Here is a 14,686-nt window from a genome sequence, read left to right as displayed (position 1 = left end):
CTGAGTTTCCTGGAAACTCTTTTTCTTACCTGCCAGTACCCTTCCAATACTCTGGACACCCAGCAAGCCACAGATGTCTGTAAATGGACACCTGGAGTGAACCCTCTCTCTTCACTCTGTTTGAAGAGCATCTGTCAAAGTGAAGAGTGAGTCTCTTAGGAAGCTTTGGGGCTGCTCTGCAATAGCTATCTGCAGGCATACTCTTACCTTCTGGAAAGCATTGGGAAACTCCAAGTAGCTTGTTTCTCACTGCAAATTTCTAAAACACCAGCTTTGCAAAAACATGAGATTCCAAGACTTTCTGGGGATTTTTTTTTTTTTAAATGGAATTTGTGGTGTTCTGTAAATTGATGGATATGGTTGCCCCACAATATATTAGGAGACATAAGTATAACTAGAATGCACAAAGCAGTAGTGAAATAACTGTGAATGGAAACTCACATCAAACATTAAGTTTATCTAATAAGAATCATAGAATTATAGAATCATTTAGGTTGGAAAAGCCCTTTAAGACCTCAGCCAAGATTGCTGATAAGTGATGGAAAGTGGCTTGGTGAACACTTCTGCCAGCCCCCTCAGTATCATTGGGTAGATCCCATCTGGCCCTACAGACTTACGCGTCTAGATTTGGTAACTAACCAAATGTAAGCTTAGAACGATGACTTAAAACGTGCAGCCACTCCTCTGTGAGGTAAGGACACTGAATTCTGGAGGGTTTCCTTGGATGGCATCCTGATCCAAGGGCAGAGTCTCCAATTGAGAGCCGCTACTCCAAGGAACGCTGCCTCAAAGGGGTCTCCCAGCAGACGCCAGTTACAACCCAAGGGAAACCAGGGCTTGTGGTCCGATACGGTCAGGTCAGCCCCCATTGGTTAAGGTGGTCTCCTAGGCGTGCTCGTTACCTGGAGACCCCAGCAGCCACTGCGTGGGCTTGGCTAGAACTTTCAAGGGCTTTCCAGGCACACTCACAGAGAGTTGGTTAACACAAATTCATTTATTTTCATTACAATAAAAATTATATTGTTATTTACAATGTATCAAATAAAGGGCCCACAGGGCCCATCAGTTCTTTCCAGTGGGATGGCTGGTCCCATCCCCTTATACGTGCTAACAGCACTCTCAGCTGCAATGGCATCTTCAGCTGGACCAGGGCAGACTCCCCAAACTCCCGTCACGCTCAGCTCCTCTCGAGCAGCGTCATCTCCACGCCTCGTTTGTCCACATCTGCGGCACAGACTCCCCAGGCAGTCTCTGCGATCAGCCTGGCCCAGTGTGCGAAACTGTCGCCCGGGCCCCGTCCGTCTGAGAGTAAAGCAGGTCCTCAGGGTCACGGGCATGGCTGCAGAAGCCTGGGGCCACCAGCACGTGGGCGCAGAGCTGCAGACCTGGCACGTGCAAATTGTCCTGCTGGGTGGCGTCGCCCTCGGTCTGAAAAGCTGCACCTCGACAGCAGCGCAGCTCTCCGGCCGCGCTGTGCTGCTGGTGAAGGCGGCCTCTGCCTACTCCAGGCTCAGGTAGGACACTGAGCTGCCTTGCTGCACTGCAAAGGTCACCTCAGTGCAGATGTTCATCTTGGAGGGGCTTGTCAGCTGGAACCTGCAGGAGTGGGAGGAGGGCAGCACCATGAGCTGGCAGTCGTGCGACTGAGGAAAAAGCAGCCAGGCTGATCTCACCAGCCCTTGGGCCCAGCAGGCGATCTTCTCCACGTCTAAGTAGGAGCACGTGCAGAGGGTACGCAGGAGGTACGAGCTCCGATCCGTCCGCAGCTTGTCCTCGGGATGGTGGAGAAAGCACAAACTGTCCCCCAGCAGCTGCTCCCTCCAGCACATGCACTCCAGCCCCACACGCACGCTGCAGTGCCTTGCTGGCAGCTGCCCCGTGGTGGCCGGCTCCAGGCTGAAAGAGTGCCCGGGGGGTGGCCGCAGGAACACCAGCAGGCGGTAGGAGATGCTGTCCTCATGGATGCGCCAGGTTTCATAGCTGTCATCCATCCCAACGGCTGGCTGCATCTGCGGCATCAAAGTCCTCTTGGAAACCACTTGGCATATATCGAGGAGGTCGCCCACCAGCTTCTTCAGCACCTTGCACGTCTCAGGCAGGCCCTGCACTGGCGATGCACAAGCCAAAGACTTGACACCACTGAGGTCTTCCTCCTCCTCCTCATCTTCCTCCTTCTCCTCCGCCTCCTCGCTGCTGGAGCTGTCCTGCTCACTGCAGCTGACAGAGGCAAAGTTCACTTCCCTGGCCAGCCAGCAGATCTCAGCGAGCAGGACCACGGCTCCTGCCATGGTCAAAAGCAGCCGGTGCTGCAACACAGACCGGAGGAGCCAGTCTTCCCACGTGGAGTTGCTCTGCTCCATCTCCTCCAGCAGCTGAATCATCTTCTCACGCAGATGCTCCTCACGCTGCTGCATCCGCTGGGCCGTGGCCACATCTATCTGATGATGGCCCTTCAGCCCATGCTGGATGGCCAGCACAATCACGAGGAGGCCAAGTCCGGCAGCCATGGCCTGGAGGAGGCAGGAGAAAAAGGGGCTCAGCAGGGCTGGGTGGCAGGGAGCACGGGACCGGGGCAGTGGTGCAGGAGCTGCCTGGAGCTGGGGGCCCGTAGGAGAGGTGGGAGGGAACAAGGGCAGGGTTTGCAAGCACTGCAGGGATGGGAGCCACAGGCTTTTCCCACACAGCGTTTGGGCACTGCTGGCAACAGGCTTGAAGGGGCCGCGGGCCCTGGCTGGAGCCAGCATGGGGCCCGTCCTGCCCAAGCCGCCCTGATGACCAGCCCCTGGCTGGGCTGTGCCCCGTGAAAGGGCAAGGGACACCAGAGCGGAGCCTCCTGAGGCCCCATCGCTGCCACACAACAGCGTCCCGACGCATCCTCAGAGCCTCTCTTGCACCTACCACCACAGGGAGCCCCTAGCACCTCTCTCCCCAGCCCCGAGGGTGGTACCCTGTGGTACCAGCCTGTGGGGCTCGCCTCTCGCTCAGGGTTAGAAATCCCCTGGCCCTCTGTCCCGTCCCCTATTTGGCCCAGCCTTCCCCCTGCATGCTGCACGCACCCGTCGCCCAAGTGAAACTGCAGTGTGGCCACCTGGTGATGCCCCTGGAGAAAGGTCCCATTGTGACCCGTCCTCTGTGCTGTCACAGCCACCAGAACAGCATCACCCAGACTGCCGGCCCCACCTTTTGTCCCCACCGCCCAGCTCAGTGGCTCCTGGCCGTCACACCCAGTACAAACCCATCCGGCAGGAGCGAACTCACAGAGACTCTCTTGACAAAGCGGGCAGACGCCCCCCAGATCCGGAACCGCAAGAAAACGGGGACTGTAGGTGGATGGCCCTCACTTACGTAGAGAGGTGCAAAGTTTTCTCGGCCCGCGCGTCTCACTCCCGGTTGTCTTGAAAAGAAGTGCTACCAGCCCTTCGGCAGAGACAGACTCCTCCTCCCTCCTCTCCTCTTGGACTGCTTCTGCTGGGGCAGCATTTGCCTTGAGAACCTGGACCATCAAGCGAAACGCACAGCGTGTCCCTGGCGCAAGTGGAAAAGATCTTGTGGCTCCTCTCTCTGGCTACCAACTTGCCCCCTGCAAGGGCAAGCGAGGGGGCTGCAGAGGCCATGCTGGGGCCCACATCTCTCCGCTCCCCTGAGCTTTCCCCGGTTCAGGAGACCCCCCTGTACACCGTGCTGTAGTGCTCTGCTGCAGATCGTGCCTCCCAGAAATGTTGTCTGTACTGCATGAGTGCATGCCTTGACACCCAGGACCCTCAAGAGCTTCCTTTAGCCCTGTTGCATATGTGCCAAGACTGACACAAATGCCGTGTTTCTGTCGGTTCAGCGTGTGCAGAACCCTACATCCCATGTGCCTCCTGTCCAAAGCCACCGGGAGGCAAAAAGGTCACTAAGCGGGAGCGTGCCCTCAAGTCCCTTTCCATGTTAAGTCTCTCTTGTGGAGGTGCTGGGGACCTGAGGTCTCAGGTGGAGGGAACATAGACTCATCAAATCGTTTACATTAGAAAAGACCCTTAAGATCATCAAGTCCAACTGTAAACCTAACACTGCCAAGTCCACCACTAGACCATGTCCCTGAGCGCCATGTCTACGTGTCTTTTAAGTACCTCCAAGGATGGTGTAACTGGTTCGTAGGATTCCTATGCACAAAGTTCACCCAGCATATGATATTTTAAAAACGCAACAGTATTTATGGCTCCACTATAGCCTTGCATAAGCAGTTACCAGCATAAGCAGTTACAGTTCCTAGCATCAGCCGTTACCAGCGTATTTTTTGTGAGAGTCTTACCCATCTGACTACGCCGGAGACACCGCTGAGCAGGAGGGTGATGATCAGCGGGGTCAGAGCAGAGAAGGGAGGTAGGCGCAGCACCTTCAGGGCGTCCCCTGTTGTTCGTAGAGTGCTCTGGGTCCTTTCTCTCTCCTCCGCTCCGAGCCGCCTCTGTTTATCCCCTCAGCAGATTCAGTGGCAGAGTACTGACCAGGTGTTGGTGCACGCGTGGCCAGCGCACGCAGCAAGGCCTGCCAAGTGCGTGTCCTGCTGGCTAACAGCGGCTCCCGGATAGCAGCAACACACTGCTCAATAACAGCCCTCCTAGCTCCCCTCTCCGAGATAACAGCCCTCCTAGCTCCCCTCTCCAAGGTCGCATTCTCACAGCTGTGTGCAGCTTGTGATTTCCCACAGTGGCCCTACACGGGCCAGCACTGAAATCCCTCACACATGGCACCGCGTGGTCCGTAGTTGGGACACTGTGGTATTCCACAACCCGCACTCTTAGGCTTGTAATTTCCCACAGTAGCCTTACCTGGACCATCACTGAAATCCCTCACAGAGATGGTGATGCCACCACAGGGCAGCCTGTTCCAATGCTTGACAACACTTTCAGTGATGAAATTTTTCCTGATATCACTCTATAAACTCTTTGCAGCAATTGTTATTATCTGATTGAGCCCAAAGAGGGGAAAAACTTGCATATTTGGGGGTCGTCAGGTGGCCAAAAATTGGGCATCATTCGTTTTGTGCATTTTAGTATCCCTATATTTTGTTATCATTATCATCTTCCTCTGCTCTCCTAGTACACTGTCTTCATCTCAACCCACGAGTTCTCCTTTCTTCCCGATTCTCTCCCAAACCCCACTGAGGAGACGCAGGATGAGTGCGGCTGCGTGGTACCTGATTGCTGACTGGGGTTAAACGAAGTCAGAGGCAAGCTTCACTTCCTGGGCCACCCAGCAGACCTCAGCAAACAGGACCGTGGCTCCTGCAATGGTACAAAATGGCCACTGCTGCAACACAGAAAGGAACGTGGCTTGGCACGCGTACGTCCTCCGCTCAAACTCCTGCAGCAGCCGAGTCAGCTCCTATGCAGCTGCTCCTCACGCTGCTGCATCCTCTCAGCTGTGGCCACATCTGTCTGGTGGTTGCACTTCAGCCCGTGCTGGCTGGCCAGTGCAGCTCACATGAGGGCGATTGCCACAGCCATGGCCTGGGGGAGGTGGGAGAAAAGAGGTCTCAGCAGGTCTGGGTGGGAGGGAGCATGGAACTAGGGCAGTGGGGCACGAGCTGCTTGGAGCTGGAGGCCAGCAGGAGAAGGGGGGAGGCTTATCTGGTCCATCACTTTCCCCCGCACCGAGGTCAGGCTGTAGCTCGCCAGATCCTTCTTCTGGCCCTTCTTGTAGATAGGTGTCACTTTTCATAATCTCAGATCCCATCTGGCCCCATGGACTTGTGTGTGTCTAAGGGAAACAGCAGGTCGCTAACCATTTCTCCTTGGATTACGGGGGCTTCATTCTGCTCCCCATTCTCATCTTCCAGCGCAGGGGGCCGAGTACCTGGAGAACAACTGGTCTTCCTGTTAAAGCCTGTGGCAAAGAAGGCATTAAGTACCTCAGCCTTTCTCGCTAACTTTTGCCCCACATCCAAGCAAGGATGGAGATTCTCCTTAGCCCTCCTTTTGTTGTTTTTATTGCCTGTTATGGCAGTCGTCAGATTAAGTTCCAGTTGGGCTTTGGCCCTTCTAATTTTCTCCCTGCATAACCTCATGGCATCCTTGTAGTCCTCCCGAGTTGCCTGCCACTTCTCCCAAAGATCATAACCTCTTTCTTTTCCTGAGTTCCAGCCAAAGCTCTCCAGTCAGCCAGGCCCCTCTTCTTCCGCACCGGCTCCTCTTTCAGCAGATGGGGATGGCCTGCTCCTGCACCTTTCACATTTCCTTCTTGAAGAATGACCGGCCTTCTGGGACGCCTTTGCCCTTCAGGACTGCCTCCCAAGGGACTCTCTCAACCAGGCCCTTACACAGGACAAAGTCTGCCCTCCAGAAGTCAAAAGTGGAACTTCTGCTAACACCCGTCCTTCGTTCTCTCGGTATCAAAAACTGCCATTTCATGACCATTCTGACCAAGATGACCTCCAGGCGCAACATCACCCACAACTCCTCCTCTGTTTGCAAACCACAGGTGCAGAACAACGCCTTTTCTCCTTGGCTCCCCAACCAACTGTGACAGGAAGTTATCTTCCACACACGCCAAGAACCTCCTAGTCAAAACTTTGCTCCATGTGCCTGTGACCTTAGGCAGGCCACTCACATGAATTCAAAATGCCTGCTCTGCCGCCCGCTGAGATTGTCACAGTTTAAAGCTGATCGGGGCTACGCAGAGAGACTACGCAGTGTCTCTCTCACTGCCCCCCACCCTCCAAGAGAATAGGGAGAAATAATATGAGAAAACAGGCTCGACGTTTCAGATAAGGAGAGGGAGAAATCCTTAAAGTTACCGTTTCAGGCAAAAGAGACTCGACTCGGGGAAAACTATTCACATACGCAGGAGTTACGAGTTCTGATCCGTCCGCAGCTTGTCGTGGGGGTGGTGGAGAAAGCACAAACTGTCCCCCAGCAGCTGCTCCCTCCAGCACATGCACTCCAGCCCCACACGCACGCTGCAGCGCCTTGCTGGCAGCTGCCCCGTGGTGGCCGGCTCCAGGCTGAAAGAGTGCCCGGGGGGTGGCCGCAGGAACACCAGCAGGCGCTAGGAGATGCTGTCCTCGTGGATGCACCAGGTTTCATAGGTGTCATCCATCCCAACAGCTGGCTGCATCTGCGGCATCAAAGTCCTCTTGAAGCCTCTTTGCACATACTGAGGAGGTCGCCCGCCAGCTTCTTCAGCACCTTGCACGTCTCAGGCAGGCCCTGCAAAGGCGATGCACTCTCCTCCGCCCTCCAAGAGAATAGGGAGAGATAATATGAGAAAAAAGGCGCGAGGTTTCATAGAATCATAGAATCATAGAATCACATGGTTGGATGGGACCTATAAGATCATCTAGTCCAACCGTCTTCCCACTACCATTGCTGCCACAGCTACTAAACCATATCTTGTAGCTCCTCATCAAGCCGCCTCTTGAACACTGCCAGGGACGGCGACTCCACCACCTCCCTGGGCAGGCCATTCCAGTGCCTGACCACTCTTTGGGAGAAAAAGTTTTTCCTCACGTCCAATCTAAACCTCCTCTGGTACAGCTTGTGGCCATTTCCTCGGGTCCTGCTTGTTGCCTGGGAGAAGAGGCCAAACCCCTGCTCATCACAACCTGCCTTCAGGAAGCTATAGAGTGCAATGAGATCTCCCCTGAGCCTCCTCTTCTCCAGACTAAACAATCCCAACTCTCTCAGCCGCTCCTCATAAGACTTGTGCTCCAGACCCCTCACCAGCCTTGTTGCCCTTCTCTGGACACGTTCCAGGGCTTCAATGTCTTTCTTGTAGTGAGGGGCCCAAAACTGAACACAATACTCGAGGTGCGGCCTCACCAGCGCCAAATACAGGGGGATGATTACCTCCCTGCTCCTGCTGGCCACACTATTTCTAATGCAGGCCAGGATGCCGTTGGCCCTCTTGGCCACCTGGGCACACTGTTGGCTCCTGTTCAGCTGAGCATCAACCAACACCCCCAGGTCCCTTTCCTCTTCACAGTCCTCCAGCCACTCAGCTCCGAGCCTATAGCGCTGCATGGGGTTATTGTGGCCAAAGTGCAGGACCCGACACTTGGCCTTGTTGAACCTCATCCCATTCAGCTCAGCCCAGCGATCCAGCCTATCCAGATCCCTCTGAAGGGCCTCCCTACCCTCAGGCAGATCAACACCACCACCCAACTTGGTGTCATCTGCAAACCTACTGAGGGTACACTCAATCCCCTCGTCTAGGTCATCAATAAAGATATTGAACAAGGTGGGCCCAAGTACCGACCCCTGGGGGACACCACTTGTAACAGGCTGCCAGCTGGACTTGACTCCATTGACTACTCCCCGCTGGGCACGGCTCCCTAGCCAGTTCTTTATCCAAAGAAGGGTATACCTACCCAGTCCACGGGCAGCCAGTTTCCCTAGGAGAATACTGTGAGAGACCGTGTCAAAGGCTTTGCTGAAGTCCAGGTAGACCACATCAACAGCCTTTCCCTCATCCACCAGTCTGGTCACCCAGTCGTAAAAGGAAATGAGGTTGGTCAAGCACGACCTGCCTTTCGTGAACCCGTGCTGGCTGGGCCTGATCCCCTGGATGCCACTCATATGCCGAGTGATCTCACCCAAGATTATTTGCTCCATAGACGCTCCCAGATTTTGCTCCCAGACTTGTCTGGGAGGCTAGGGGCGGCTGGACCAACCTCTCACACACCGGAGCGTGGTTTTGCTCATATTCTCGGGAACAGAATTAAGACTCAAAACGGAGTCAAGTGCCAGGTAACTTTATTGACCCGACAAGAAGATTGTAAATGGAAGAGAAAGGAGATAAAGGAAAGAGGGGAAAGAGTTTTGGTTGCAATAGCTACCACCACAGAGCTGCAGCGTCCCGACAGTTCAGTTCGCTCGATGGGGGAACGATCCGTCCGGCGTTGGTCGTCTCGATGTCGATGTCGGTTCCGTGGATGTGTATTCCGGCGAATGTGTATTCCGTTGAGTGAATGAAGTGAAGAGAAGAAGAAGTGTAGAAGTGTAGAAGTGTCTTCCGTTGAAAAATGTTCCCCTTTCTATGTTGGTTGTTTTAATTGTATTTTAAGAGCTGGTTTTCCCAGCCGCACCCCTCACCTGGCGGTGATATGCATGCCCATTACCGGGCGATCCATTACCGGGCGATATGCATGCCCATTACCGGGTGATATGTATCTCTGGGCCCATGGCGGGTAGGGCTAGATTTCTCAACCAGCTCTGCATTCAGGTTCGCAAGACAACAGGAGTTGCCTTGCAAGATAACGGGAAGCCATTGCTCGGGTGGTGGTTTGCTGTTTCAACAATGTTGAGACAAATTTTTGACACAGTCTATTACACCACCCCGTGGCTCAACATTGTTGCCTCAGGGACGGAGTTCCGTGGTGGCAGAAATGATAGAGGAAAGGAAAGAGAAAATTAAAAAAAAAAGAGAAGAGAAGACGAATAAAAGAAGAAAAAAAAGATATATTCAATTCTAAACATTATTGTTTGTCAGGCAAGTTACAAAACTAAAAGAAAGAAAGGTTCTTTCCTAAACTTCATGACAGTACAAAGAGACATAAATGCTAACTAAAAGCAATAATTAAAAAAAGAAAAAAAAAATTTCTCTTAACTATCTATGTAAATGATCTTAACATATCTAAATCTAATTAACAACACTTATGTTATCTTATAAAACTAAAAATTTGTCCCAGGCAGAGTTTGAGGCTTATGGCTCCGGGGAATCAGAAGAAGCAAGTAATTGTTTACAAGGACAGTCACAAGGTAAACAAAGATAAACCAACAAAACTATAGCAAAGCACAACATCATAAATGCCTCAAGATAAAGCACCATCGAAATGTTAAGCATTTTGTTCATTTTTGCAACCCTTTTTTTCTTTGGCAAAACAGTTCAGTCTTTGCTTTTTGGTGAGGCTGGCGACCAAGTCCTTGTGGAGCTTGTGGCTGTGCAATCCTGGTCCACCGGAACTGGGGCCTGGATACGCAGCAGGAAAATGGATTTCCCTGCCTCCAACTCAGAGCACAGTCAATAAACAATAACACTATAAATTTGCTGTCAATTTTATATCACCCCATGGACCCATGGTGGTTCACAAAAAAAACCAAGAAACCAACCAAACAAACAAAATCTCATATCTTTCCATCGTCTAGCGATGTTGAGACATTAATTAAACATTTCAGTCTCTATCAGGTACACAGGAGGTACGAGCTCTGATCCGTCCGCAGCTTGTCGTGGGGGTGGTGGAGAAAGCACAAACTGTCCCCCAGCAGCTGCTCCCTCCAGCACATGCACTCCAGCCCCACACGCACGCTGCAGCGCCTTGCTGGCAGCTGCCCCGTGGTGGCCGGCTCCAGGCTGAAAGAGTGCCCGGGGGGTGGCCGCAGGAACACCAGCAGGCGGTAGGAGATGCTGTCCTCCTGGATGCGCCAGGTTTCATAGCTGTCGTCCATCCCAACGGCTGCCTGCATCTGCGGCATCAAAGTCCTCTTGGAAACCACTTGGCACATTCCAAGGAGGTCGCCCACCAGCTTCTTCAGCACCCTGCACGTCTCAGGCAGGCCCTGCACTGGCAATGCACAAGCCAAAGACTTGACACCACTGAGGTCTTCCTCCTCATCTTCCTCCTTCTCCACCACCTCCTCGCTGCTGGAGCTGTCCTGCTCACTGCAGCTAACAGAGGCAAAGTTCACTTCCCTGGCCAGCCAGCAGATCTCAGCGAGCAGGACCATGGCTCCTGCCACGGTCAAAAGCAGCCGGTGCTGCAACACAGACCGGAGGAGCCAGTCTTCCCACGTGCAGTTGCTCTGCTCCATCTCCTCCAGCAGCTGAGTCATCTCCTCACGCAGATACTCCACACGCTGCTGCATCTGCTGGGCCGTGGCCACGTCTTTCTGATGATGGCTCTTCAGCCCGTGCTGGATGGCCAGCACAATCACAGGGAGGCCAAGTCCGGCAGCCATGGCCTGGAGGAGGCAGGAGAAAAAGGGCCTCAGCAGGGCTGGGTGGCAGGGAGCACGGGACCGGGCCAGTGGGGCAGGAGCTGCCTGGAGCTGGGGGCCTGTAGGAGAGGTGGGAGGGAACAAGGGCAGGGTTTGCAAGCACTGCAGGGATGGGAGCCACAGGCTCTTCCCACACAGCATTTGGGCACTGCTGGCAACAAGCTTTAAGGGGCTGCAGGCCCTGGCTGGAGCCAGCGTGGGGCCCGTCCTGCCCAAGCCGCCCTGATGACCAGCCCCTGGCTGGGCTGTGCCCCGAGAAAGGGCAAGGGACACCAGAGCGGAGCCTCCTGAGGCCCCGTTGCTGACACACAACAGCGTCCTGACACATCCACAGGGCCTCTCTGGGCACCTGCCACCACAGGGAGCCCCGAGCACCTCTGTCCCCAGCCCCGAGGGTGGTGCCGTGCCCTGCCCTGAGGGGCTCGCCTCTCCCTCGGGGTTAGAAACCCCCTGGCCCCTCCTCTGTGCTCTCACAGCCACCAGAACAGCATCACCCAGACGGCAGGCCCCAGCCTTTGTCCCCACCGCCCAGCTCAGTGGCTCCTGGCCATCACACCCAGTACAAACCCATCCGGCAGCAGGGAGCTCACAGGGACTCTCTTGACAAAGCAGGCAGACGGCCCCCATTGGTTAAGGTGCTGTCGTAGTTTAGCCCTGATCAGGACCAGACTACGCCTTCTCTCTCTCACTCCCCCCCACACTCCAAGAGAATAGGCAGAGATAATATGAGAACAAAGGCTCCAGGTTTCAGATAAGGACAGGGAGAAATCCTTAAATTTACCGTTAGGGGCAAAGCAGACTGGACTCAGGGAAAACTATTCACTGATTGCTAAAAAACAGCAGGACAATGAGACCGAGAACAAGATAACCTGCCCCCACCCCTCCCTCTTCCCGGGCTTCACATTATCTCTACCACCTTCCCCCACCCCCTGAGCGGCACAGGGGGGGAAGAGGGAATTGGGGTTACGGTCACGCGTTGTTATACGCTGCTGCTTTGGCGTCGGGGGAACAACTCCTCACATTCCTCCCCTGCTCCAGCGTGGGGTCCCACCCACAGGCCACAGTCCTTCATGAAACTGCTCCGGCATGGGTCCTCTCTTCCACGGGGTGCACTCCCTCCAGAACGGCTGCCCCAGCGGGCCTTCCACGGGCCACAGCCTCCTTCAGGCATCCACCTGCCCCAACGTGGGGTCCTTCACGGGCTGCAGGTGGATCTCTGCTCCTCCGTGGACCTCCATGGGCTGCAGGGGGACAACCCGCCTCACCACGGGCTGCACCAACTTGGGCTGCAGGGGAACCTCTGCCAGGAGCTGCATTACTCCTGCCCCTCCTTCTTCACTGACCTTGCCGGCTGCAGCCGTTCCTCTCACCACAAAAATTCTTCACCACAGGCAGGCAGACACCTCTCAGCCTCTCTTCACGTCTCATCTCCTCTCCACTTCTTGCAGCCGGGCCGGGCTGAGTCGGGCCCACACAGCCGCCCGGCGGGAGACCAGAGGCTGAGGCCTGCAAGGCCCACAAGGCTCGCGCCTCCCCCTCTCTGCCCCTGCTCAGCGTCTTCACATCTTCTCTCCTTTTTATTTTCTGGTTTCCCCTTCTTAAATACATTAGCACAGAGGCATTATCACGCAACATTCTGCTACCAGTTGGCTCGGCCTCAGCCAGCAGCAGGTCTGCCCTAAGCCCGGCCGAGTCCACTGAAGAAAGGGGAACCACTTCTAGAGCAGCTTGTTCCAGAAGCTGCCACCTTAGCCCCCCCTCACTAAATAAAACCAGAACAAGCTGTTTCTTTCCATCTGTACTATTAGTGTCTTTGGTACACAGTCAACCTCACCTACTTGGCAAAGTTAACTTGCTTTTTTCGTAATCATTGAATCCAAGGGTGTTTGCTCGAAGAGAATCTGCAGTACATCATTTTGTAAAAAAAAAAAATTATTCAGTGGGCAGATATCTCATAGATGAACCCGTGGCATTCATTGTCATGCATAGGATTGCACTGAGTTCCATCTTAGCTTTATGATCGTCCAGCTGGTCACGCAGCAGTTGCTTCAAACCCTGTTCATAGAAGCAGCACAGGTTTCTGGACAGAGCATTCTTAGCTAGACGACCTCAGGAGAAAAAGTGACCTTCTTCTGTGAATCAATCTCACCTTTACACTGCAGAAAAATTAACGTTTTAAGTGCTTTTTTTTTGTCAACTGGTGAGAAATTATATAAGATTCTGGTACACTTGTTTTATTTTACCTTTTAAGCAGCTCTTAATTACTCTTTCTCACATTAGATGCAAAAGCATTTAGAGTTGGTCTAAACCTGTTCCTACTTCAGCTACTCTGTTTCAATTTTTCCCAGTGACAGAGGCCAAGGGGATGAAAAATGCGACTGTGAGGCTCTCTGGAGCAGAGAATAGGGCTGGGACTGAGATGTTGAACTTGTCTAGGAATAGTCCTGTGTCTCTGTAGGTTCTATGGCATATTGCAGCAGCCTCAAACTGCTGGCCCAGAAGGGCCTGAGTTTCCTGGAAACTCTTTTTCTTACCTGCCAGTACCCTCTGGACACCCAGCAAGCCACAGATGTCTGTAAATGGACACCTGGAGTGAACCCTCTCTCTTCACTCTGAAGAGCATCTGTCAAAGTGAAGAGTGAGTCTCTTAGGAAGCTTTGGGGCTGCTCTGCAATAGCTATCTGCAGGCATACTCTTACCTTCTGGAAAGCATTGGGAAACTCCAAGTAGCTTGTTTCTCACTGCAAATTTCTGAAAAAACCAGCTTTGCAAAAACATGAGATTCCAAGACTTTCTGGGGATTTTTTTTTTTTTTTAAATGGAATTTGTGGTGTTCTGTAAATTGATGGATACGGTTGCCCCACAATATATTAGGAGACATAAATATAACTAGAATGCACAAAGCAGTAGTGAAATAACTGTGAATGGAAACTCACATCAATCATTAAGTTTATCTAATAAGAATCATAGAATTATAGAATCATTTAGGTTGGAAAAGCCCTTTAAGACCTTAGCCAAGATTGCTGATAAGTGATGGAAAGTGGCTTGGTGAACACTTCTGCCAGCCCCCTCAGTATCATTGGGTAGATCCCATCTGGCCCTACAGACTTACGCGTCTAGATTTGGTAACTAACCAAATGTAAGCTTAGAACGATGACTTAAAACGTGCAGCCACTCCTCTGTGAGGTAAGGACACTGAATTCTGGAGGGTTTCCTTGGATGGCATCCTGATCCAAGGGGAGAGTCTCCAATTGAGAGCTGCTGCTTCAAGGAACGCTGCCTCAAAGGGATCTCCCAGCAGATGCCAGTTACAACCCAAGGGAAACCAGGGCTTGTGGTCCGATACGGTCAGGTCAGCCCCATTGGTTAAGGTGGTCTCCTAGGCGTGCTCGTTACCTGGAGACCCCAGCAGCCACTGCGTGGGCTTGGCTAGAACTTTCAAGGGCTTTCCAGGCACACTCACAGAGAGTTGGTTAACACAAATTCATTTATTTTCATTACAATAAAAATTATATTGTTATTTACAATGTATCAAATAAAGGGCCCACAGGGCCCATCAGTTCTTTCCAGTGGGATGGCTGGTCCCATCCCCTTATACGTGCTAACAGCACTCTCAGCTGCAATGGCATCTTCAGCTGGACCAGGGCAGACTCCCCAAACTCCCGTCACGCTCAGCTCCTCTCGAGCAGCGTCATCTCCACGCCTCGTTT

The 14,686-nt window shown here is 53.2% G+C and overlaps 1 protein-coding gene across 1 annotated transcript; it reads right to left on the bottom strand.

The window, feature by feature from the left end:
• Nucleotides 1-1,499: 1,499 nt before the first annotated feature.
• On the bottom strand, nucleotides 1,500-2,570 carry LOC147600939 (inositol 1,4,5-trisphosphate receptor-interacting protein-like 1). Its single transcript, XM_086747785.1, has one exon. It carries the CDS (start codon nucleotides 2,505-2,507, stop codon nucleotides 1,500-1,502), a length of 1,008 nt encoding a protein of 335 aa, XP_086603911.1. The 5' UTR covers nucleotides 2,508-2,570.
• Nucleotides 2,571-14,686: the final 12,116 nt, after the last annotated feature.

The sequence above is a fragment of the Chlamydotis macqueenii genome, chromosome 4 (assembly GCF_036417535.1).
Source record: "Chlamydotis macqueenii isolate bChlMac1 chromosome 4, bChlMac1.mat, whole genome shotgun sequence".
Lineage (NCBI taxonomy): Eukaryota > Metazoa > Chordata > Aves > Otidiformes > Otididae > Chlamydotis > Chlamydotis macqueenii.
Note: the sequence above shows the minus strand (reverse complement) of the source record. Positions and strands in the feature narration are given on the sequence as shown.